At 31.7% G+C, this 25,386-nt stretch overlaps 1 protein-coding gene and 1 long non-coding RNA gene across 2 annotated transcripts; both read left to right on the top strand.

Moving 5' to 3' along the window:
* The first annotated feature begins 1,960 nt into the window (after positions 1-1,960).
* LOC131847923 (eukaryotic translation initiation factor 4B) lies at positions 1,961-13,127 on the top strand. Its single transcript, XM_059197642.1, has 15 exons — positions 1,961-2,037; positions 2,500-2,610; positions 3,410-3,603; positions 4,333-4,440; positions 5,358-5,446; positions 5,933-6,069; positions 7,688-7,805; positions 8,319-8,408; positions 9,081-9,148; positions 9,733-9,922; positions 10,651-10,735; positions 10,933-10,972; positions 11,216-11,712; positions 12,438-13,037; positions 13,074-13,127. The coding sequence occupies exons 1-14, from the start codon at positions 2,025-2,027 to the stop codon at positions 12,498-12,500; spliced, it is 1,803 nt and encodes a 600-aa protein (XP_059053625.1). The 5' UTR covers positions 1,961-2,024; the 3' UTR covers positions 12,501-13,037; positions 13,074-13,127.
* A 3,344-nt stretch (positions 13,128-16,471) lies between these two features.
* On the top strand, positions 16,472-20,075 carry LOC131847875 (uncharacterized). Its single transcript, XR_009357737.1, has 3 exons — positions 16,472-16,956; positions 17,674-17,838; positions 19,690-20,075. It is a non-coding gene; the product is annotated as an uncharacterized LOC131847875 (long non-coding RNA).
* The last annotated feature ends 5,311 nt before the right edge of the window (positions 20,076-25,386 follow it).

Raw genomic sequence — 25,386 nt, 5'->3', positions numbered from 1 at the left:
TTATAGACTTGTTCTTTTTTTTATTTCTGATAATTTTATTTTTTTACTTAATAAACAGATTTATGTCACATAGACAATAATTATCCTTTTTTTCTTTATCAAATTTGTCTACCTCTAAAATCGAATTTTGAAAATAGTTTCCATAGAATTCAAACTAGTGCATGTTACACTGGAGCACTGCACTTAATACTGATAAGCTAAGAATCGGGAAGGCATTTCAATACTTCCATCGTATCTGTTCAGACAAAAAGCATCCTGTATTCTAAACAAAGCAGTTCCCTTACGTCTTTGTAGATACTATCGTTTATGACTTCTTGTTTCATACATATTAAAAGCTATCTTCCGCCAATGTATTTTCATTCCTTACTTTGTTTAAATACATACCTACAAAGAAATTAAACTCTGCATAAAATTCGTGATTTCATCTAAAACCAATTTATTGTGTGAATTAATGATCAACATAGACATATGCAGCGACGGACTAAGGCAAAAGTGGCCATATTTTAATTCCGGATTTATTTTTCAGTCATGCATAACTGTGCATTATACATATTTTGTGTTTGGTAATTTAAAAAATTACGGACCCTATGTGCGTATCTAGGTTGCCTAGGCCTTAGTAGACTCAGTCCCTGCCTGGATATATTAGTAAAGTAGATAGTTGCAGATAAAGTTATACTTTGCCATTGTCACTGATGCAAGTGACATTTGAACAAAATATCTTTAATATGTACAATAAAAGTCACAATTTGGCCATTATAATTACACCGTTTTTACAGTCGCAGTTTTTGGTATATTTATTTTAATCTTTGGTCGCAGTTGATACATGCTAATCATATCGCTTTCTGTGAATAACAATATAATATAGTATATCTATTTATCTATAAGGTTCGTATATGAAGCTTTATAGTAGTATAAACTATATAGTTCATGCAAAATTGACAATTAGAATTTGCTTTGAATCCGAAACTACGCTATTATCATCAAGGAGTAACAATTCAGTAAACCGTTTGTTTGATTCAAAACGAAGTACGTCACTCTCAATATTTTGGTGTCTATTAGTTACATTGTAAAGTTAATTTTATTTTTGCATATATTTTGTTAAGTTTATGTCTATAAAATGTGCATTATCCTCCTCGTAAACATCGAGACCAAAATATGCATGAATTGTATTAATTTTTATTGAACAATAAAATATTCACCATCTATGGAATCCATCCATATTTGTAATTTCAACATTTGGAAAGAGAGTTACAATTTTATCTATGTGTCCCTTTCACAAGGTTGCCATATTTAAAAAATGAATTGCAACAGTGTTTGTTTATATAAAATAAAGATAGAAGTATAATATTCGTAAATTTTGACATATTAATAATTTACTGTAATGTAAATGTAATAACTGTTTGTATGTTTTTAATACATTATCAAAAATATTGTTCATCCACTTTACTGTCAATGAGGTCTATTGATGAAATAATTGTATTAAGATGATTATATTTATAATATATAATATCTGACATCTTTAAACTTACTTAAAACATTATTATTTCATCATCAGTAAAAAAAAATAATACATATTTCAAGGAAAGGAATTTTTAATAAGTGATCCATTTTTTAAATTATTGTAATACGTCAAGTTTCTAATAAACTTACTTTAGTTGTTTATTTATTTGTCCTTTTCTTTCAACCTCATTTATTCAGTGTCATTTAATCAGGAAAAAAAAATAATTTGTGAAACTTTTTAAATATTTAAGAATAACATTAATAAATGTTTGCTTATTGATTTTTATCTTCAATGCTTATATTGATTTTTTAAAATACATTTAGTAATAATACGGTACTTTACCGGAAAAAATAATAAAATGCCGTAATTAAGATTAAAGCCGGCATTAGCAATAACCTCGGTATTACGTAATAGATAGCACTCAAATTATTGAGTATGGTATTAATGTATTGACGGGTAATTGTCGATACTGGAGGGGTAATCAAATAGCAGTCAGTGGCAACACTTGCCCCAGCCTTGTAATATGGCCGCTGCAGGTTAGTTTTATTAATTTTGTCACGTGAAAAAATCCCAATTTTCCCTATATTATATCGTTTATTTTCATTTTTCTTAGTTTAATTTATTGCCATGAATCTAATTCATACTAAACTGTTGCTTTTAAAGCACTGCAATATTATCTAATATTGCTAACGTGTCATCGTTTCACCTTTGCGGACGTTTGGATTTACCGCGTGGCCACATTTCTTAACTTTTTCAACTCTTTATTTTCACTCGTACACAATTTTAAAGCTATATATTTGAATTCTAATGCTGACATGAATGTTAAAAAACATTTACTTGAACAGATGTTCACTAATGTAATTTGTTCTTTCATTGAGTCCATGAATAACCACTTTCCAAAATCAGTGTAGGTCGTTCACTTGAAATGCGTCATCACCACGTTATTATTATTTAAAACTTAACGTATATTGATCCATATTTACTCATCCCTCTTACAGGCAAGAAATCAAAAAAGTCAAAATGGATCAAAGCCAGCATCACAGACATTATAGCGGAACCAACAACAATTCCCACGATAAACAACTGGGCGGACGCCGCAGATGAAGAACGTAAGTGACTATAAACAATTAAAAAAACATTTTTGTATCAAATCTGTATTAAGGTTTCTTTAGACCCAGTGATGAAGGTGAGGGTAATGGCAGGTCAATGTTAATCTCGTACTTGGGGCGCACTAGCCGAGTGTTTGTCACTCTTTCCGCCCCGGGAAGGTCTGAGTAAAGGTCTCATGTGTTTCAAAACATTCTAGCCGGATGCTACCCTCACAGGGTGGGCGGGGGAACCAGAAACTACAATGTAATGTTCAACCTGGGAATCCAGTACCGGTGGGTCATGGATGAGGTGTAGGCATTACATTGTTGGAAACTCCTGTGACCAGCAGTTTTAGCACAATCTACGAGATGACTTTGGTCACAACTCAATTCAGACTAGTCTTTCATTGACCAGCTCCCTATTATATCTGAGGGTCTTTATAGTCAATGTTTTATTTTATTATTTCATTATAAGCTTAATAAATGTATATCTGTATCCTTCATGCAATATTTTGAAATCATTTGTAAATATACAATTATTATTCGTTACAGTAAATATTTTCTTAAACCATTAATTTATTGCAACTTAATATGGCTTCAATTTCTAAATATTGATTTGTCTATTTTACAATATAACTATGTATAGCAAATAATATCTTATTGTCCTTTAATTAAGAGAGATATCTGTTCAATTTCATTTAGTAATTATTCAACATTCACATATCTCTTATAACTGTTAATCATACAAATATGTTATAGTATTAGCATATGTCTGAAAGGTGTGAATATATCAGCAGAATATTAAGTATATTTTGAACAGCGACAGAGAGCTATGGGTTCTCGTCGCGGCAGCGGCCGCCGGTGGTGCTGCCGTCGGCGTCCCGCGCGGCTCGCGGCGGTCTGGCCGTGGACGACGAGTCCATACCGCGCCGCCCGCCCTTCATTGCACACATCTCTAACCTGCCTTATGATGTTGACGAGACAGCCATCACTGAGCTGTTTGGAGAGCTTAAGGTGAATTTTTTGCTTATACTATTTTTACTTTTACAAATTCCATTTATTACAGAGTACACTTTCTACTAAACTCTGTAAATGTTTCAGTTTCTACATTTACAGATACTTTTATCAACACATTTTAGCTTTGAGCATGTCCTATCCTGACTGTACACCCAGGAATATTATAACCAACAAAACTTTTGTTAAAATGTTGTATATGTCTGGTATCTTTGCAGGCTTATTAAAGCTACCTCATTATTCAGAGACTGTAAATTGTGTACATCTATTGGCCACTAGCACAATTTCCAAGATATAAAAGACAGAGCCACTGTGTTTTAAAACATAAATAAACCAGAACAATAACAGTTTATTTTAGCATACATATTCAAAGGAGTGTCCTTCTATTGTCCTTATCATTATTTAGAGTAAATAAATAATAATTGTTACTGTAATATTTACATGACTGTCATCATTTGATGATATCTCCTGGTGTCTAATACAAACCATCATTATAATTAACCTGTACAACTAATCTATGTACATATTCAGATAACATATCACTCTAAGAAATATTTTGTATAGTTAAGATAGTTGGAAAACACAAAGCAATTAATGTATACTAATGGTGACTTTCAATATTAGTTATGATATTGAGTCCAAAGGTTAATTTGTTTAGAAAAACTGTAACAAGAACAATAAAATTGGCCATGATGTCTATTAAAGTATGATTACTATTTTTGTTTGTAGATTATCAACTTGAGATTGCCAAGAGAAGGGGACCGCCTAAAAGGATACGGATATGTAGATTTTGAAGATAGAGAAAGTCTTATCAATGCTATGAATCTGCCTGATCTAGTAAGTATTATATAAACTTCATCATGTACCTAATTTAGGTAATCAAATTATCACCACTATGACGAAACAATATATTTTATTGCTATATACAAGTTGGTCAAATTATTTTAATAAACAAACTTATCTTTGTACATGGTATGAAAACAGGACAGCATCTGTTTGTTTGTTAAGAATGATAGCTTTGTTATTGTTAGTATCTGACATAACTCTGTTTATTAGTAAAATGGTCAAAATTATGAACATGAAGAGTATTACGTAAATTTTTAATATCTCTTAATAATAAAGACTAAAATACTGTCATAGATTTATGATAGAACTAGCTGTTAGTTAAATAAACCTAGGGTTTGTTGAACATTCATTATATATTTTTGTAATGTATAATGATATTAGAACTGATATCTAATCAGTACTACTAACTTAAGACGAAATAATTCTATTGAGATTCACAATCTTCATAGCCGTAGTTTTTAACTGATTGCAAGATGAACAAAAGTAACAATTTTATGATTTAATAATTGAGCTGACTACACATTGTGTTATTTATACTGAGCATTGACCATAAACCAATATCCGTAACAGTATGTAGATCAAATATTTGCCTTGAGGAAAATTACTGTATGTTTGTAGTATTGACCATATTTAAAAATAGCACATTAATATCCAGTCAAATTAAATGGTATTTTTACGTTAGGAATACTTATAATTTACACTGATTATATTGATAAATTGTAGGTTAAACAAATTTATGCGGAGTTGCAAAACATGGCCGAAAGAATTATAAACTCTTTTTGTATTTGCACCTTATGCATATTCTAAAACTTACATATTATTCATTCTTAGTTCTCCTTAAATATTAGGGTCCAAAATTATTACAAAGCATCACTTATATTTTTATACAAGTTCCTTTTGTTCTGTAGACAATAGGGGGCAGACGGATAAGAATAGACGTGGCAACGCAGGACAACGACCGCCGCATGGGTCGAGGGGGAAGATCCGATAGGGACAGGTAAAATATTTTTTGTAATGTCTACTACTTTGTACTTACCCTTGCCAGAATATTAGATCTGTATAAACTTCAAGTAATTGAATTAGTCCACGTCATTCAAAAGCGATTTATGAGAACATAGTAAGTTCTTTATATTCCCGTACATACACATAAAATAAATAGTGCAAAGTTTACATAAGTTTAAAAAATAATAATAATAATGATAATATTGTCTTATACTGCATTAATAAAATGTAATATCACCTATGATATAAATTCGCGTTCATTAAATTCCCAGACATAAACAAAAATAATATGAATTAAATTATATGTGAAATTCACTACGGTCATAATTATTGAGAGATCGATTATTTAGAGTCAGTTGAAAGCATTGCTCAAGTCATTGAAGGAGTATGTTCTGTTTTCATGTGTGATTAAATTTAGTTCAGTCCATTGCTGCTAGATTATTTTATGAAGTCTGTTGAAAGCATCGGTGATATCCCTCAGAGAGTATGATCCGGAGCGCACTATGGGCGATTGGCGTTCGGGCCCGCGGGCGGTGCCCGAGACGCCGGCGCGGGGCCGCAACGACGCCCGCGACACCATGCGCGACCGCGACACCCTGCGCGACCGAGACCGGGACTGTAAGTTTTCTTTTTCAAATTTGAATTAATGATTTTTTTCTTTTTCCACACAAAAGTATGTACAGGACAGTAACAGTAGAGACTGGACGATTTTTTTATAATATGATTATAGAAACGTCATGATGTATTTTGAGTATACTAAGGAAATTTAAAAAAATCGAATTTGTTTATTGTATGGTGGCAAAAAGAAATTAAACCTATTATTTAAAATTTTAACATTAAACTTGTCATTACTTTTATTTAAAAACTACATATTGTACATATATTTTATTATATATAACTATTGTGATGCTGTTCACTGCAGCTACCCTTTACATCTCAACATGCATCTCAGGACCAAATATCTTTATTTCGTGGTTAAAATTCGTTCGTTTGATTTTGAATATTATACTAAAACATAGTGTTTGTCTGAAACTAGGCGTTCTGGCCAAAATCGGATTTCGGCTTCTATTTCAGTAACAGTTTAGATCCAAATGATTTTCCAAAAAATTTTCCTATGTAAACTACAACAGTCTAAAATTTTCAGCCCTATTAAAATTGTTGTAATTTGTTTTATGTGAAACTCATAATACTTTCTACTGATAAATAAGTACATATATCATATGTCACAATGATGATAGGTGTTTGTGTTACGGAGCAAACTGTAATATCACATTTGGGATGCACATACAGAGTACATAGAGATACGATTTTATCATGCTATTGTTAATTGGTAATAAATCAGTCAATTGACCTTTTTAATATTACTTATATCTCAAATGGATGTAGGATGTCCGAGTATAATATTATTTATATTTTTTGTTATTTAAATATTTTAATTCATTTGTACTAAATTTGGTATCTCGGTTACTCATCACATCTCGGGAAGGTCTGAGTAAAGGTCACTTGTCACAAAATTACCTTCTAGTAGGAGGCATTGCTGATAGCGATGGCAGGGGCACCAGAAAAGCAGGGCTAGTGGCTTAGTCGAGGACTCCATGGGATGAGATTCAAGTGCTAGTACCTTTGAAAGTCCCCCTGTGACCAGCTGTTTCAGTACAATGTGTGATACGGCGGACGCCGTAACTCAATTCAGACTAATCTATGGTTTGCTCCCTCTATCACATTCATTCTCTGAGTGACTAAGTGTATTTATTTTTAATAATAGCCCTAGACATTTCACACTGTGCCATCTAGTCTCAAGCTAAGCACCGCTTGTTTTAATCATCACTGGCACCCTAAAATATAAAAAAAATCACTTTTGAGAGTCACAGTTTTTATTTTTCTTATTATTTAAATATGAAATAAACTTGAAAGTGTTTTATGTTCGATCCATAATTATAATACAATTTGTGCATAAATATAATACAATTTATTCTTTCTGTGTCTGCCCTAGCAGTAGTATATGTCTTATTTCATCCTAATTGCTACATTAATGCTATGCTAATTCGATATATACGCAAAATGCCAAATTCATCATGATTAATTAAGTTGTAATTATCCTGTCAAAGTATAAAAAAAAAGTAAACCCACTTGTAATAAACATTATATTTAGTTTGGAGTGTACAGATAAATAGAAACTAGAAAATTATTCCAAAAAACTATGATCACAATTATTTTATTGTTTGAAAAATTGTAGCGAGTGCAGACAACCGACCTGGTGGATGGCGTGATGGTGACCGTCCGGCGCCGGAACCGGCTCGGACGCCTTACGGCGGCCGGGACTCCTTCGGTCGCGATCGCTTTGGAGAAGACCGGTGAGTATTGCGTTATATAATACCATCGCATTGTCGGTTCTATTCTTGCAGCATATAAATATCCGGACAAGTAAAATATTTTTTGTAATGTCTGTTACTTTGTACTTACCTTTGCAAGAATATTATAAATTTGAATTCTGTAATTGCCGGTTCAATCCCTGTAGATTATAAGTGTACATATATTTATTTGTATTATTGTTTCTTAAAAAAAAAGTACCTACAGCTATCAGTTATCTATGTCCAAGGAATTCTCAACTGTTCACGTCTTAGTGAACACGTGACTGGACACATTTCGCACGGTATATTTAAATCCAATATACAAGCTCTACAAAGTCTCTTGGTTTATAATCGCTGTTTTCATCATCAAAGAGTCGGTTAAAAATATAAATTGATAATGGTTTTGGTGTCAATTTATAGTCAAGAAATCCATTCGATTTAATTTGTAGTACTAGTGACCTAAAGGACAAGCGTGGTGGTTTTGGATTTTCATTAAATTGTAAATGTTGTCTACAGTGGTAGGGATCGAGGATTTGGCCGTGACGGGGAACGCAGCGGCTACGGTGGTCGCGATGGATTCCGAACTGCTGAGCGAGATGGATTCAGGTAAGTCCATAATAATTTTAATATCACTAAAATCAGTCACTATTAAATTACCATCTCATCTACTTAACCCTAAGCTTGTACATATGTAGACGCAGGACGCACAAGTGAAATTTAGCATAGACTTTTTTATATATTTTCATATAAATGACCGTAAATGGGCGGTGCCGTGCTGTTATGTAATGGGATTGTAATCGACAAGTCTACATATGTTATTACAGCTTTGATATGGAGACCTTAATAGAAAACTTTTTTGAACATGAAATATTATACAAAGGGTTCTCTTTACGTTCATGACTACCAGTCCAACTACATGAGAAAAACCTCTAAATATAATAATTTGCAAAAAAAATAATTGCAAAAATGCACAGTATATTTCCAATATATATTTTCTACATCACAAATATAATTCAAAATAACTTATCAATAACATACAACCATTATTTTCTTAGTGTTTTGATAATGAGATAATAAATGAACTTTCCATTTTATTGTCTACACTCTCTACAGTATATGCTGTACTAAACACCACTAATTGCTTATCCATAAAGAAGTTCTTATGGAAAAAACCTCTTACAACATGCATACATCTCATTACATAAGTCAATATGCTATTGTATCCTTACAACACAAGTTTTCCTAATGTTATTGATATGTTAATGTTCTTTATAACAGTCGAGAGGGCAGAGGATTCGGTGGAAGGGGTTTCGGCGATCGTGACCGTGATCCACAACCAAGAGAAGGTATGGAATATTTTTATTATACTAATAAATTATCTTACATAACTCTACGCATATTCACTCCGCTCAATCATACAAAAATACATACATGGACTAGATCCTCCATATTAACTTGTGTGTATACTGAAAAAAGATCCATATATAACATACATGCAGTATTCAATACCATTTTATTAAATTTTAGCTCAAGCTAATTATTATATGGTTGAATGAATGGACACAATAAATAGAAACTAAAGAACCTTTCATTTTAATCTTCTATGATTGGAGGTCAATTACGACAGGTATACTAATGGCAATAATTATGTCAAATGTTTGTATCATCAGACAATCGTACCCACGAACTGTTGTTACGATGGTCGTAATGGAATCCATTATACTAATCCCATACGACCATTTGACATAATTATTTGTCTGGTTTTGGTCTAAGTATTTTCTATGTTTATTATGTATGTATTTACAAAGAAAGTTTATTTAAGTATATCTATCAGTTGTTTTAGTACCCATAATACAAGCTGTGCCTAGTTTGAGGCCAAATTGTGTGAATTATCTTCAGTTATGAAAAATGTTTCTGCTAATTATTGTAGAAGCAGCGAAACCACGCGAGCGACCTAAGCTGAATCTGCTTCCGCGTACCGTCCCGCGCGAGGTAGAGGCGCCCACAAAGCCGGCTGATGGAGCTCCGGTTGAGGACAAACCGGCGGAGAAAAGCCTCGCTAAGCCTGTGCCTGCTGAGAAAGTCTTCGGCGCTGCCAAGCCTGTAGACACAGCTGCAAAGTATGTCTACAAGCTCATCTGCTCATCACTTACTATCGGATCTTTAATATATATATAATATATAACTATATCTCAGTTGCATAGCAAACGAGATGTAGTGCGGGGGCTATAGCCCCAATTGTGTTACTAAAAACTATACAAACACCGTAATTTCAATTACAGTACATAATGTCAATTACAAACCTCATGGACTTGAGTCTAAGAGAATAATGTAACACATTGCTAGAAATTGGATCTTAAAACATTACTGCCCTTCCCCATAGTACTATTTATATGTTATAAACCATTTTAACTATATGAGTGTGTAAAGAAACAAATAAGTAAAATGAACAGATTTTGGGTTAATTGCATATGTTTTATACCATAATGGTCGCGATTTCTGATGGTAAACGGTATTACCGTAGCCTGTACATGCCTGAAACAAAAGTGTCGTGCGCATTGCCGACCCTAAACCGTAATTATAATTTAATTAATTCACTGCATAGAGTGTTATAACAAGTTATGATCATGGCACATACAATAACAGCCAAGATATTATATCTTGATTGTTATAGAGTAATCTCTGATGTGCTATATCAAGAGGGTTAACAAGACACCGTAACATATTTTAACATGTGCGTTACGGTCGCTATATACCAACATTTTTTACTATTAAGTTATATACATTTATTAGTAATGTTAATGTTAATTTATCCCACTTATAGAATATATTTTCATTACGATTTTAGGGAGAGGGAAATAGAAGAACGTCTTCTTAAGCAGGAAGAGGAATCTAGACGAGCCGCGGAAGACAAAGATCGTTGGGTTCGTAGGGTAAGTGTAATTATTATTTTAAAAAACTATAAATATTTATGTACAAGATAATATTACATATACACTTACATGTACATTACTTTAAAAATATCTTCAGTATTATTTAATTTTATCTGTTACAAAGAATCTAACCTTATAATATTAGTTTAGACTAAAAATTACAATAGAAAAATATTATATTAAGGCTTATTTCACAGAATGACGACTCTGGTGATCGACGAGGTGGAGCGAGAAGGGGTAATTAATTTTTTTTTTCATAATGCTTTACTTGAAAGTAAGACGATGTCACTAGATAGTTAGTTTTTTATTATGATTAAGATTATTTTATTTTTAATAAAATTGCAGTCCTGCTAAGTGTCCAATCAGAACAATATTTATATATAATAAACAAATGAGAATCATGGAAATTCTTTTAATATTAACATACAAGTATTATATATTACAAGCATTTAATTAATTAGATTTGTATGACTTGTTTAGATGACCGCGGTAAAGATTCTCGCAGCTACAACAGAGACCGACGCGACTATTCAAAGGAGAACAAAGATCATCGCGATAAAGACGACAGGCGCGACTATAAAGATGATAGAGACCGACGCGACAGGGATGATAGGGATCGGCGCGATAACAGGGACGACCGGGACAGACGTGATTACAGGGATGAAAGGCGTGACAATTCAGGAGATAGGCGAGATTCGCGGGACAGGCAACACTCTCGGGGCAGACGTGACTCTCGTGACAGACCGGGCTCAAATGATAGAAGGGACTCCCGCGAGAGGCGCGAATCCCCTGAAAAGGATGCCAGAGATGCGTCAGGCGATAGGCGCACCCAGTCATGGGAACGGGAGAACCGCGAACGGGACCAGAAGCCACGAGAAGAGCGCAATGGGAGAGAGCGTTCGAGACAGAGTCGCTCGCGGGATCGGGACGACAGAGAAGAAAAACCCTTGCCTAAGTTGAAAGAACAGGAGAAACCGGTATGTTTCCATTACGTTTAATGTAGTATGTAATTTATAAAATGTGTCATTAATTTTTTTATGTATGAAAACAAACTGACGGCCCACCTGATGGTAAGCGGTAATCGTCATCAAGTCACATGCGTAATAGAACTCATTTGTTGCCATTCTAGAGCACTAAAATGTCATGTATCTTATTCTGTACGTTTAATAAATAATTGCTTTTCGTATAGGTACCTCTTACTTGTATATCTATACTGTAATTGTTTATATAAAAAGAACATATATTCAAAAGAGCAACACACGAGTTTCTCGCTCGTTCCTCTTTGTGATGAGACAGTTTTTCCAATGAGCGGTAAATTAAAAGATACAATTGTTTACAAAGCTAGCTATTGGGCAGCTGAAATAGGTGAAACGGAGACTTGTACAATCAATCTACCTTTGTTTTGCCCCTTCACCATTTAATAAAAAGTTGTACGTTTGATCTTACTAATCTCTGAAACGGCATAACCTATTTTGACGGAACTTTCACTCGAAAATACCTAATGTTAAAAAGAGTAACGTAGGCTAATTTTAGTTTAAAACAATTTTTTTAACATCTAAGCTGATCTTATCGCGGGTAATAGCTAGTCTAAATATTTATAATAGTAAGTTTCATGACAATTTAATGACAAAATAGTGAGCTTGGAACAACTATAACAATACTACAACTACTGTAATTTCCTATATTTACTTTGTTTTTGCAGAACTTCGTAGCTTCAAATAAATTTAGCTGCCTTGAAGACGCCGACGATGGCGCCTCTGATTAACACGTACGAACTTTTGTGTGCGCTATTACCGTGACTCGTGTATAAAGTGTAAATTAACGAGTATCAAGTGTCAGAAGTGTAGCGAGACTCGATAAAGCACTGTGACGATCTTAAATTGTGCTATGTTATAGAACTCAATTAGTCATTAGTGTGGTGTGGATATAAGTGTATATTACGGTCTCTGTATGCTCACACTGCTTCGAAGCTAGCCCCAGCCTTTATTGTAGCTTCATTTAGAGAAATATGGACTGTTTTAAACAACATTATAGATTAGCAGTGCTTATATACAGATGACTTACCGTTCGAAAAATCATTAGTCGTAATAAATAGGCTCAATTTTTCATCAGAATATTATTTTTATGTATTTACTCAGTGGAAGACTAATTCATAGTTTAAATAGTACTGAGAATTTGTTGTCATAGTAAATATATAATTGAATCGTTATTATCCTCTCTTTTTTTATTATAACAGTTTAAATATAGTCGCATTATCGCGTATGCAAACTGGTTATTCCTGTAAGCTCCAGATGTTTGTCTTGTCTCCAAATATTTTTCCGTTCGGATAAAGTAAGAGTCGACTCTTACTTTATCCGAATGGAAAAATATTTGGATTAATATATATAGTATAATTTGTTTATTACAATAATGCTAAACCTTAAATTTTAACTATTTTTTTAACTCATGTGTGATAATAGTGTTAATATGTACTGATAATAAATAAATTATCTTCTTATGGAGTTTGCCTAAAACAAATATTATCTATCTCACTTTTATAAATACTGTCCTTTGTATAGGGCTTTGCCACATGATTAGGGGAAGATTGTGCAATTCCAGAACAGTGTTTTGGTTTTCAAAACGTTTACATAGGCTCAACTACTAACCTGCTGACAATGTGGTGAAACCTTTAAAATTTTTTTTTCATAACATACAAGGAGTTATAGTAAAGGCTGGGGCTCATAACTTGTGACCATATTGTACTGATTGGTGTAAATTTTTCTATAGTTTGTTACATACTAGTGTTGTATGGACAATAACAAAACAAAAACTGTGTACGTCAAATGCTGAAAGTAATCAGTTTGTTTTTTGGTACAGGTGCCCAATATTTTGTGAATATTTCATAATTCTATTATTCTTTACTACCATACGAATCTTATTTCTTTATTTTAGAATTTCTATTTTAAATATTTAGTTCATGTAGATTTATTATTAGAAATGTTAATTGTATTATTTAATCTTTACACTGAAACATATGTATCATTGGTAAGATGTAAGGCGCCACATTTATTTTGCAAGTATGCATTATTGCTATAGTGAGTCTGCCTTAATTGTATTTAAAACTTAGTTCTTATGAAAATTAAAAGTACCTAAACACCATTATTTTAACTGTTGGATTGAAATCAAAATGACAAACATGTTAAATTTTTGTATCAAAATTCTGTGTTGATACAATAATGTTCCCATTTTGAATATAAATAAACAACTCTTTTTACAGTCTTTGTTTTAATTATACCATCATAATTAATTGACTGGATTAATTCCTGTCAATTATTACAATTGTTAATTGAGTGGAAAATCTACAGTTGGATTGTCTTCAAACTAGTGTGCCAAAGTCATACACTCCATCCCATGATCTGAATTGAATTACATATCGCTTATGTAATTCACCTTTTCATGTCTTTACACTAAATTCTGGGGCCTAATATACTGTGAAATCTGTTCATGGTATATATAATACAGTGGACCCGCGGTAATCCGGTCCCCCTTGTAATCCGACTTGGTTTATTATTTATTATTGAATATTTTTTTGACAATCTTCGCTAATACATGCTTGAACAAGTTTGAACTTGTACGCATCACCACTATTGTACTCGACCCGTAGGGTATTGTTTTGATTATGATTACTTAGTTTGAATTTGATTACTTACATGTGATGAAGATAGCGGTATAGTTTAGCATGTCTTCATTGTTTATTGTTTATTCACACGTATACATATCAGCTCAGAAGCGAAAGCACAAAACACTGACAATTAAAGAAAAATGTGATATTTTAGACCGCCTAAATAGTAACGAGTCTTTTAGTAGTTGACATACCTACATAATGAAGTATAATTTATACTTCAAAGTGCATATATGGTACATACATATATAACAGAATCTTATCACTGGATCTGTAATTTGAATCGGATTACAAGATACTCTATTGTAAAAAATTCCGGACTATACCCTTAGGCAGCACTCTATAATCCGACAAATTCTATGGTCCGACACTGCCCTATAAAACGTTTGTCGGATAACCGGGCGTCCACCGTAATAATATCTCAGGACAAACATACAACGCCACGCTAGTCTCAAACTAAGCAGAGGTTGTGTTATGGATACTACTAGAGCACTGATAAACATATACATTTTCTTTTTATATACACACAAAGAACACCCAGACCAATATAAACAATCATACTCATGATGCTCATGAATATGATGAATTATTTTACAGTACAATTTTTATTTTATAGTTTTTAGTAAGTATTTAATCTCGGAGACTACATTGACAGATATAAATGTCAAAATGATACCGTTTTGTTGTTTCGATTTATTTTACAGTTTTATACGAAGTTTAACAAACATATTTATTAAGTGGGTATATGTTTTATGAAATGCGACACAATATGAAGATTATTCGTTTTATATAAAAGGCAGCCTTTGTTTAAATGAAATTAAAACTATTTTGATACAACAATTCTACATCTATTACTTGACGATCTCGGTGGTCTAGCGGTCTAGCACACCGCTTTACGTCCGATGGTCGCGGGTTCGATTCCTCGCACGGCAGTTCACGGCACAAACATTTGTAGTCATGAGTATGATTGTTTGTATCGATCTGGGTGTTATCTATTTATATGTATGTATTTACGAAAAAAAAAATCTATGTATTTGTATCAGTTATCTAGTACCCATAACACAAGCTTTAGCTAACTTAACTTGGGTCTGGATGGCGCTGTGTGAATTGTCCTGAGATTATTATTATTATCTATTAATACCTATACTTAATTAATTTTGAGTTAATGCGTTTTAAATAAACGTTAAAACATTATTTCTAAGTAACCTGTAGAAATGGATAATAGATATTAATTTCCGATAGTGGCCCAACCCTATTTAAGAATCTAAATAAACAAGCATTCCAGATATTTTGTTTCCATATTCATCCACCTCCTTTTCAGTGATGGAACTGGAGAAGATCTTTAGACCGTGCAGCGATAATGCCAAATTTGTATCCAACTTAAAATACCGACTAGAAAAATAAAAATATAATATTTTATTACATACACTATATCGTAACAACGGGTAACGATAATGTGAACGAAGATTAGAAAAGAAAATCATTTATTCAAATAAACTTCATTGAAGCACTAAAAATAAAATACAATAATGATTTGAAAGACAATGGCTGTATGGGCTTAGATTCTTTGCCTTTCATATGAGGATGAATAAAACAAAAAATATAGCTATACCAGTGGCACTCAATGAGGAAATAGCCATTATTATTGCTAAAAGTTGCATATAGATGGCGTGATTGGTATCGATGGAATTCTTCATAGTTTTGCAAACGTTTTAAAAAACAAAACTGTGTTTTCAAAATAGTTTAATCCATTTTTAAAAAATATATATACATGTTAAAATGAAATAATGCGTTTAGAAAAGTAATTTTCATATATTTACTCATTGTTATTTTCCAGTACTTAATTACACTTTAATCAGTGCTAATACGGGGCTCAATGTTTTCAAAATGCTTTCATAGATGGCATTGTTGTCATTTGTATCGGCCTAATTAAATGTCTTTTTTATATTTTCCAATAATAAGCACTTAATATATTATTATTGTAAATTAAACATATAAAAAATTTTTAAGTAAATTAAAAATAGCCGAACAAGCAAGTAATACTATTTCCAATAATACTTTTTAATTTTTTTTTTTTTAATAATGCTTTATTCATGACCATGGATACAAGTCCTTCAGTCGAATACATTTTTATAATGAATTTAATACAAAACATAAGAAATAAACTATTATATAAGCTTAGACAGTACAATTTTAGTAATAATTCATTAATATTAAATTTTTTCCACAGTATGTACAATGTAGTTATATATTGGAATAAAATATGCAAAGTGAGATAGCAAATCTTGAACGCGGCGGGGAATACTTTGTGAGTGTTCCTTTGCGATGTCACTAATGTCACTGACAAGAATCAACCGTTGTATGTTGAAAACTTGGCATTCAAATATAATATGGTTTATGTCAGCATTTATCTTGAAACAGTGGTTGCATCTGTTGTCATTTGTGATTTTAATTCTGTTGAGATGGGATGGAACTAAACAATGGCCGAAACGTAGACGATTGATGATAGTGATAAATTTTCTATTGTAATATTTGAATTTGCTGTACCAAGGTGTCACTGGTAAGTCTGGCTATAATTCTGCATACCATTTTCCTTTATTTTTTGTGCTTATGTTCCAGTACTCTTTCCACACTCTTCGTAAGTTACTTTTAAAATATTGGTAGTAGTCGGTAAATGGCACTTTCAAAATGTCTGTCTGATCTTCATCATATTGTTGACGAGTTGCCAAGTCTACGACCTCATTTCCAGGTATGCCACTGTGTGAGGGTACCCATACAAATTCTACATTCTTATTTTTACTTAAAGTTATTAACCTATTTTTTATTTCATATATAATATAATTTTGTTTATATGTACAATTGCCACTGGATAAAGTCTCCAATACACTCGTCGAATCAGTAACTATTAGTATATTTACATTATTTACAAGGTTATTAACATATAACAAAGCACTTAATATAGCATAACTTTCGGCTGTAAAGATGCTGCAATTACTTTTGAGTTTAATACATTTAGTATATTTCTTTTGTGGATCATAATAAGCTGCTTTAACATCATTTAAATTTTTAGAACCATCGGTATAAATAACATAAAATTCTGATTTCTTATTTAAAAATTCTGCAAAGTCATATTTGTTATATATTAAATCTAAATGAAATGTAGTGTCAAGGAAACAGATTAGTGAATCATATGGACATTTGTATACTGGCCATTTGTCATTTATATATATTCCACCTGTAGCATTTTTAACATGTGTCATTATTATTGAAATTTCAGGTAATGATCCTGAAATAATAACAGATGCTGATATGGGGGAACCTACAACTAACTGAGAAAGCTGTGCAGGATATAAAATATTTTTAAGCACAATACTATTACTGGAAGATAATTCCTTTATACAAAATCTTTCTGCCAGTTGCAAACGTCTTAGAGACAATGGAGGTATACAATTTTCAACTTCCATACTATTTATAGGTGTGGAACGCATAGCTCCACTAATGATTCTCAACCCTATATTTTGTATAACATCTAATTTCCTCAACAACGTGGTACTAGCAGTCATATAGGCTAAACTACTATAATCAAAATGACTTCTGACTATGCTTTTATACAGTATATTGAGTGTTTTGGGATCAGAGCCCCAGTAAGTTCCTGCTAAACATCTCAAAATATTTATGCTCCTCATTGCATTTTGACAAATGTAATCTATATGTTTATCAAATTTTAATTTATTGTCCAAAACTATACCTAAAAATTTGTGTTGATGGACAATGGGTATTATTTTGTTATTATACATAATTTTAAGATTAGTTTGTGTGAATGTATCTCTACTAAATACTAACACAGAGCTTTTTTCTGAACTGATTTCTAGTTTTAGAATATTTGAATAATACTTTTGTAATTGATTTAGTGCAGTATTTATATTATTTATAGCCAAAGGCAAACTTTGACTCTCAGTGTATAAAAGCAAATCATCTGCAAACTGTAGTATGTTAACTTTTGTAGTATCCACATAATTGAGGATTTCAGATGTATACAAGCCATACAATAGAGGGGACAGGGTTGCTCCCTGCATTGTTCCCCTGTTAACATATTTAGGTCCATGTAGGATATTATTATACTTAACATAAACAGTTCTGTTTTTTAAAAAATTAAAAATCCAGTTTAATATTTTGCAGGGGAAATTTAAATTATGTAGCACATGAATTAAGGATTCTATATTTACATTATCGAAAGCACCTTTAACATCTAAAAATACACACACAACATTGGAATGACTTAATTTTGCTTTTTTTAATAGGGATATAAGAGTTACAAAGCTTTCAGAACAACTTTTGCCTTTTCTGAATCCAAACTGAATATCTGGCAACTTATTCTGTGTTTCAGTAAAGTAGTCCAAACGTAATTTTAACATGTTTTCAAATAGTTTGCCTAGACACGATGACAAGGAAATGGGCCTATATGATGATGCACAGTTAATATCCTTATTTGGTTTCAAAATTGGAATAACACACTGGGTTTTCCAGGATTCCGGTATTATTAAATTCTCCCAAAGTTTATTGTATATATCTAATAGTATTTTAATTGCATTTGGATGTAGCTGTTTTATTAATTTATATGTAATATTGTCCAAACCTGGTGTTGTATCTTTCCTACTCTTAAGCGAAATATGAAGCTCGGCCAGTGTAAAGGGTCTGTTGAGAAAGGAGTCACTGTCATTTTTATCAGATTGATTCAATATATCAACTAAATTTGCATCATTGCATTGTGATGGAGCTGTCAACATATCTAAGAAACTTTGTACCCAGTCATCATTAAAATTTTTGTTGGAAGATGTACCTATCCTTTTAAACTTTTTAATGGAACTCCATATTTTTGAAATAGGTGTCATTCTATTGAAGCTACTACACAACTCTTGCCAGGAATCTATGCTTTGTTCCTTTAGAATTCTTTTTTTTTTAGCATCAACTTTTTTATAATTTATGAAGTTAACAATTGTTGGGGTAACTCTATATTGTAAAATGGCTCTCTTAGACTGTTGAACAGCATCATCACATGTTTTGTTCCACCAAGGCACTGGTTTTCTTAAAGTGTGTATAGTTTGTTTAAACTTTGATTTTGGTACTGTCTTGTCTCTGATGTCATATAAAATATTAACAAAATTATTATAAAATTGTAATGGTGTGTCATTATTTACATTATTATGTACATTTAAGTGGGAAAAAATACTTTCTGATAAAGAAAAATATTTCGACCAGTCTGCTTTATTATATAAAAATTTTTCTTCTACAGGTCGGACCTCATACACTGATGGCCTCACATTTACACTTACCTGAGTTGGATAGTGATAGCTGCCCATCGGGTCATCATGGACTTTCCACTCACAGAGAGGAGCTATTCGGGGACTAACTAATGTTATATCTATTGCTGATGCCTGCCTGTTTGGTGATTGAATGGTGGTTGGACTACCATCATTTAACACACATAAGTCAAGTTCATCTATGAGATTGTATATGTTATTACCTCTACTATTGTTTGTATGACAACCAAACAAAATATGATGTGCATTAAAATCACCCATAATGAGACATGGCTTAGGAGCACTAAGTAGAACTTTTTTCAGTTTGTTGGTATCAAATCTTCCATTAGGAGGACAATACACACATAGTATGTTTAATTTGCCTATAGATGTTTCTATTGCAATACATATATTCTGAACTGATTCATAAAAAGTAGTAGTTATGATATTATATTGAAAATTTTCTTTTATTAAAATACCCACTCCATTGTGTGTATTTACTGAGTTTTTGAATATGAAATTATAGGATGTAAATTTAGGAATTTTACTGTTACTTTTAAGCCATGTCTCATTAATGAGACAGATATCAATATTTTGTTCATTCATGTATTTTTGCAACAGAGCTTTTTTACTCTGTAAGCTTTGTATATTAAACTGGGCTATATTTAAGTATGTATTCATTAAATTAAATTTGACAACAATATTTCTTTTATTGTCTTATTAGTTATTGACATTTTCTCTTTGTTGTTACCGAGAGCAACAAGAGATTTAACTAATGCATTAATTATAATTTCATTATTTACAATTTGATCTGCATTGAATGCAGTATTATTATTATTTACATTTTTTTTAAATTGTGAATTATATACATTTGAAGATTTCTCTAAAGTGGGATATACTTTTGGGGTTGTACTACTTGAGGGCATACTCACAACAGCGGCATAGGAGTGATTGACATATTTACTTCTTTTTTCTTCAATTTTCTTCTTTTTAATGGGACAATCTCTCGAAATTGCTAAGTGGTTACCTACTAATTGATACAAACGATTTCTTCTACATCACATTCTTTGTATGAGTGTTGACCAGCACATGATGAGCACATCTGTGAGCTACGGCATACTTTAGCTGAATGGTTAAACTTCAGACATTTGTAACATTGGACTAATGGTGGAATATAAGTGTGTACAGGATATCTAAATAATTGTATGTAGGCATATTGTGGTAAAGTGGTAGCTGCAAATGTGACGGCTACAGTGCCCAATGGAGATAGTTTTCCCTCTACTTTTTTCATAAAACGTTTGATGGATATCACTTCGGTATCACAACTAATACTTTTATAAATATCTTCGTTGGACATGTCTGTCGGTACGTATCTTATGATACCAGTTTTTTCTGTGATATATGCTGGTACAAAAGCCTTGAATTTATACTTGTTTAAAAAATTGTCCATTTTTAAAAAATTATTGGCTGGTGCGGGCTTTCGAAAGGTCACACCTATTTTATAGGCGTTTACTCTGTGTACACCTGCAATGCCTTTCACATTTTCGGTGAATAACTTTGTTAAAGTAATGGGGTTTTTATTCCCTACTTTTTTCATTTTCTGTAGATTCTACATAGACAACACAATCTACACTATGATTTTCAGGAAACTGTCTTTTGTAATTGGGTTTTGTATACATTTTATAGTCCTCGGATATAATTAAATGATTCGGCGACATCTTCCGTTTTTTGCCGCGTTGACTTTTTCCACGGTCGACGGGGTTTCCCCCGTCGCTACTATCACTCATTTTCTTTGCTTGATTTATTATTTAGGTATTTACAATAAGATATACAATATTTACAATAAAATTACAATTAAAATAAAAAAATCAAAAAGGAGAAAATTTAAAACACCCGCTCAATTTGACTTCCCGCCAAAAAGTCCCCCAATAATACTTATGTATGAAGTGTTGTCATATTAAAAATAAATACATGTATTATCGATTTTTTTTAATAATCGATAACAGGATTTTATTACAGCGCATTATTCGATGATGCTTTTAATGAGTCGTTGTGAACAGTAAATTTTCATTATTTTGTATTAAGTATAGCAGTATTCCGTTTCAAAGAACGGAATATAGTAGTACATTATTAGTGTCGTTGGTTATTTACATTTGTACTGAAAAATCGATTACATAATAATTTAAAATATCGAGTACGAATCGTAGCTGTCTTCGAATACTGGCAACTGGTAAGATTAAAATAGTTTTAAAAAAAAAGAGAGACATCGACCCTAACTCGAATACCATAAAGTTTATTTTCCTTTCTCATTAATATCATAGCAGTTTGTTTTTAACTTGCGTATGACTCTGTGGTATGATGTTTAACGTGTATTGTTATTGTACGGTGCATACATTTCAAAAATTATATTTTAATGTAGGTACAAACATTTCTTTCATACATTTCATACATGTCAAAAATTATCTTTTAATGTAGGTACATACATTTCTTTCATACATTTCATACATGTCAAAAATATCTTTTAATGTAGGTACATACATTTATTTCATACATTTCATACATTTCAAAAATGAACTTTTTATGTAGGTACATACATTGTTTTCATACATCTCATACATTTCAAAAATTATATTTTAATGTACATACATTTCTTTCATACATTTCATACATTTCAAAAATGAACTTTTTATGTAGGTACATACATTGTTTTCATACATCTCATACATTTCAAAAATTATATTTTAATGTACATACATTTCTTTCATATATTTCATACATTTCAAAAATGAACTTTTTATGTAGGTACATACATTTCTTTCATACATCTCATACATTTCAAAAATTATATTTTAATGTAGGTACATACATTACTTTCATACATTTCAAAAATTATATTTTAATGTAGGTACATACATTTCTTTCATACATTTCATACATGTCAAAAATTATCTTTTAATGTAGGTACATACATTTCTTTCATACATTTCATACATGTCAAAAATTATCTTTTAATGTAGGTACATACATTTCTTTCATACATTTCATACATTTCAAAAATGAACTTTTTATGTAGGTACATACATTGTTTTCATACATCTCATACATTTCAAAAATTATATTTTAATGTAGGTACATACATTTCTTTCATACATTTCATACATTTCAAAAATGAACTTTTTATGTAGGTACATACATTTCTTTCATACATTTCATACATGTCAAAAATTATCTTTTAATGTAGGTCCTTACATTTCATACATTTCAAAAATTTCATACAATACATTTCTTTCATACATTTCAAAAATTATCTTTTAATGTAGGTGCAGACATTTCACACATTTAAAAAATTTCATACAATACGTTTCTTTCATACATTTCAAAAAGTATTTTTTAATGTAGGTACATAACACCCCATGTCAGACCCCTTATATTTGGAAGAAACTTAAAAATAATGCCAAAAATATTAGATGAATATATTTTTAATACGAATATTGTTTTACTTTTGTTCATCAACTTTATCCCTCACTAACAATACTAGTAGTAGTACATAACCTGGTTTATACCGCTAAAGATATTGAAAGATATACGAGTAATTCAGAATGTTATCAAGTTCAAAATAAGCACACATTACTTGCTTAGATAACAGAGTAATATTACTAGTAATAAAAACATCTGTAATACCCATATGTATACTACGTATGTATAGTAAGTACTTATGCTGCGGCGCCGTGAGACTCGTCTAAGTACTTCATCTACTCATCTACGCGCGGTAACCGCGCCGACCGACCAATAGGATAGCGCCTCTCGTGTTTCCAGAAAGTTCGCGACTAACGGACGATATAGTAGTAAGGCAATGAGTGTCCCAGTGATATCATTATAATATTTTCTCGTTAAATTTTATTGTAATATACACAATTTCGCACTAAATAACGTGTTACCCCGTTACACATTTCTAATAATGAAAAACCTAGACCGACCCTGTTCACTTAATCTTACAAGATCTGACTTTAAAAATTACGATATCCTCATATAGCCTTTCATTTCCCCTTTCAATACTTTTTCGCATTAAAAAGTAGCCTTTCTCAGGGTCTACATTATCTGTCTACCAAATTTCAATTAAATCAGTTCAGTAGTTTTGGCGTGAAAGCGAGACAAACAGACAGACTGAGTTACTTTAGCATTTATAATATTTGTAAGAATATCGCTATTAAAAATAGGGGTTGGTGAAAGACGGGTGAAAATTTAGGCGTGTATGTATTTTCAATGTAACATTATAAATAAATAAAAAATTGTCCATAATACAAAAAAATATTTTTTCGGGTAGGCCACCCCTATGACTTAGGGGTATAAAAAATAGATAACAACCCTACCTCAGACCTGGGAAGTATACATATCAAATTTCATCAAAATGTGGGAGAAATATGGCAACTAACACTGTGATACAAAATTTATATATAAGATATAGCGGAATTCTCATTAGGTAAAAGAGGGGTACATCGTAGAATACATGAGGTATATACCAGTAAATTAATTGTAGCTAAAATCAGTCTCATACATATAACGATTGAAATAAAAAATCGTATAGGTAGCCCGATTTTGATACGTACGAGTATAAACGTATCAAAATCAGGCTATACGTATAGCGCAGACGCGTTACAACATATCAAAAAAAATAGGCATGGAATGTAAAATAAACCATAACACAATAGGTATATACATTGGCACATAAGCCATATCTGCAGAGTGTCGGCTAACGATATTATACCTACACATTTACATTGAATCTTGAATCGTCCCTAATGAGGTACACGATACAGTTACCTACATATCTATTATATACATATCTTTGCAAAACAGATGTCATGTAGACTGAATTCACTGCCATCTATTTTCATGCTTTGTTACTAAGCACCCACTAGTAATCCGAACTGCTTCAGATCTAGCGACATCTAGCGGCTACGGTGGCGAAATAAAATAGCCCGAAGAATAGCCCGAGTTAGGAAGGAACCATTTTCTTGTATGGGATGGGGTATCTGTATGTAATATTATGTTATCTGTGGCTATACGTTAAATTTCAATAACTTAATTAATTAATTAATTTTTAACCAGATGGACTTTTTTTCTTTGATCTTTATTAATTGATACCAAATTTGCATAGTGTGATTATTTCAAATTTTGTGATTCATGTTATAATCACAGTGTACTTACTTAATTTGAATATAATGTCGTGCCATGTTTTTGATCATGAATCACTGATCTGCAGAGTTCTGCAGACAGCAAATTGTCAGTTAGTAACTGGCAATTTTAGGATACATCACACAATACAAAATACATATAAAGTTCAAATACCTAGAATTTAACTCCAATAACTTTAATGTATTTATACCGACACCACCAACTATCATAAACTATAATAACTTGGGACAGAGAAAACAGTAAATTCATAATGAAGCTGACCTTGACATTTTGTATCCTTTATTAGCACTTCAGCCGAGTCTTATTAAAGATGCTTATGCTTATGGCAATGTATTTATGACAGCTTTATGAAATCCAGACAATAAAATAATTACTGTCTAGGTAAGTAATTAAAATAGTACCAGCTGTTTATATAATGCTCTTGATAAGAATTTTTCTATTTTTTGCACTTTTTTTTAAATATAAATACTGTTCAATAACCTCTAACTGAAGAT

This window comes from Achroia grisella, unplaced genomic scaffold (assembly GCF_030625045.1).
Source record: "Achroia grisella isolate CSIRO2021 unplaced genomic scaffold, CSIRO_AGI_Agris_v1 utg544, whole genome shotgun sequence".
NCBI classification, from domain to species: domain Eukaryota; kingdom Metazoa; phylum Arthropoda; class Insecta; order Lepidoptera; family Pyralidae; genus Achroia; species Achroia grisella.
Note: the sequence above shows the minus strand (reverse complement) of the source record. Positions and strands in the feature narration are given on the sequence as shown.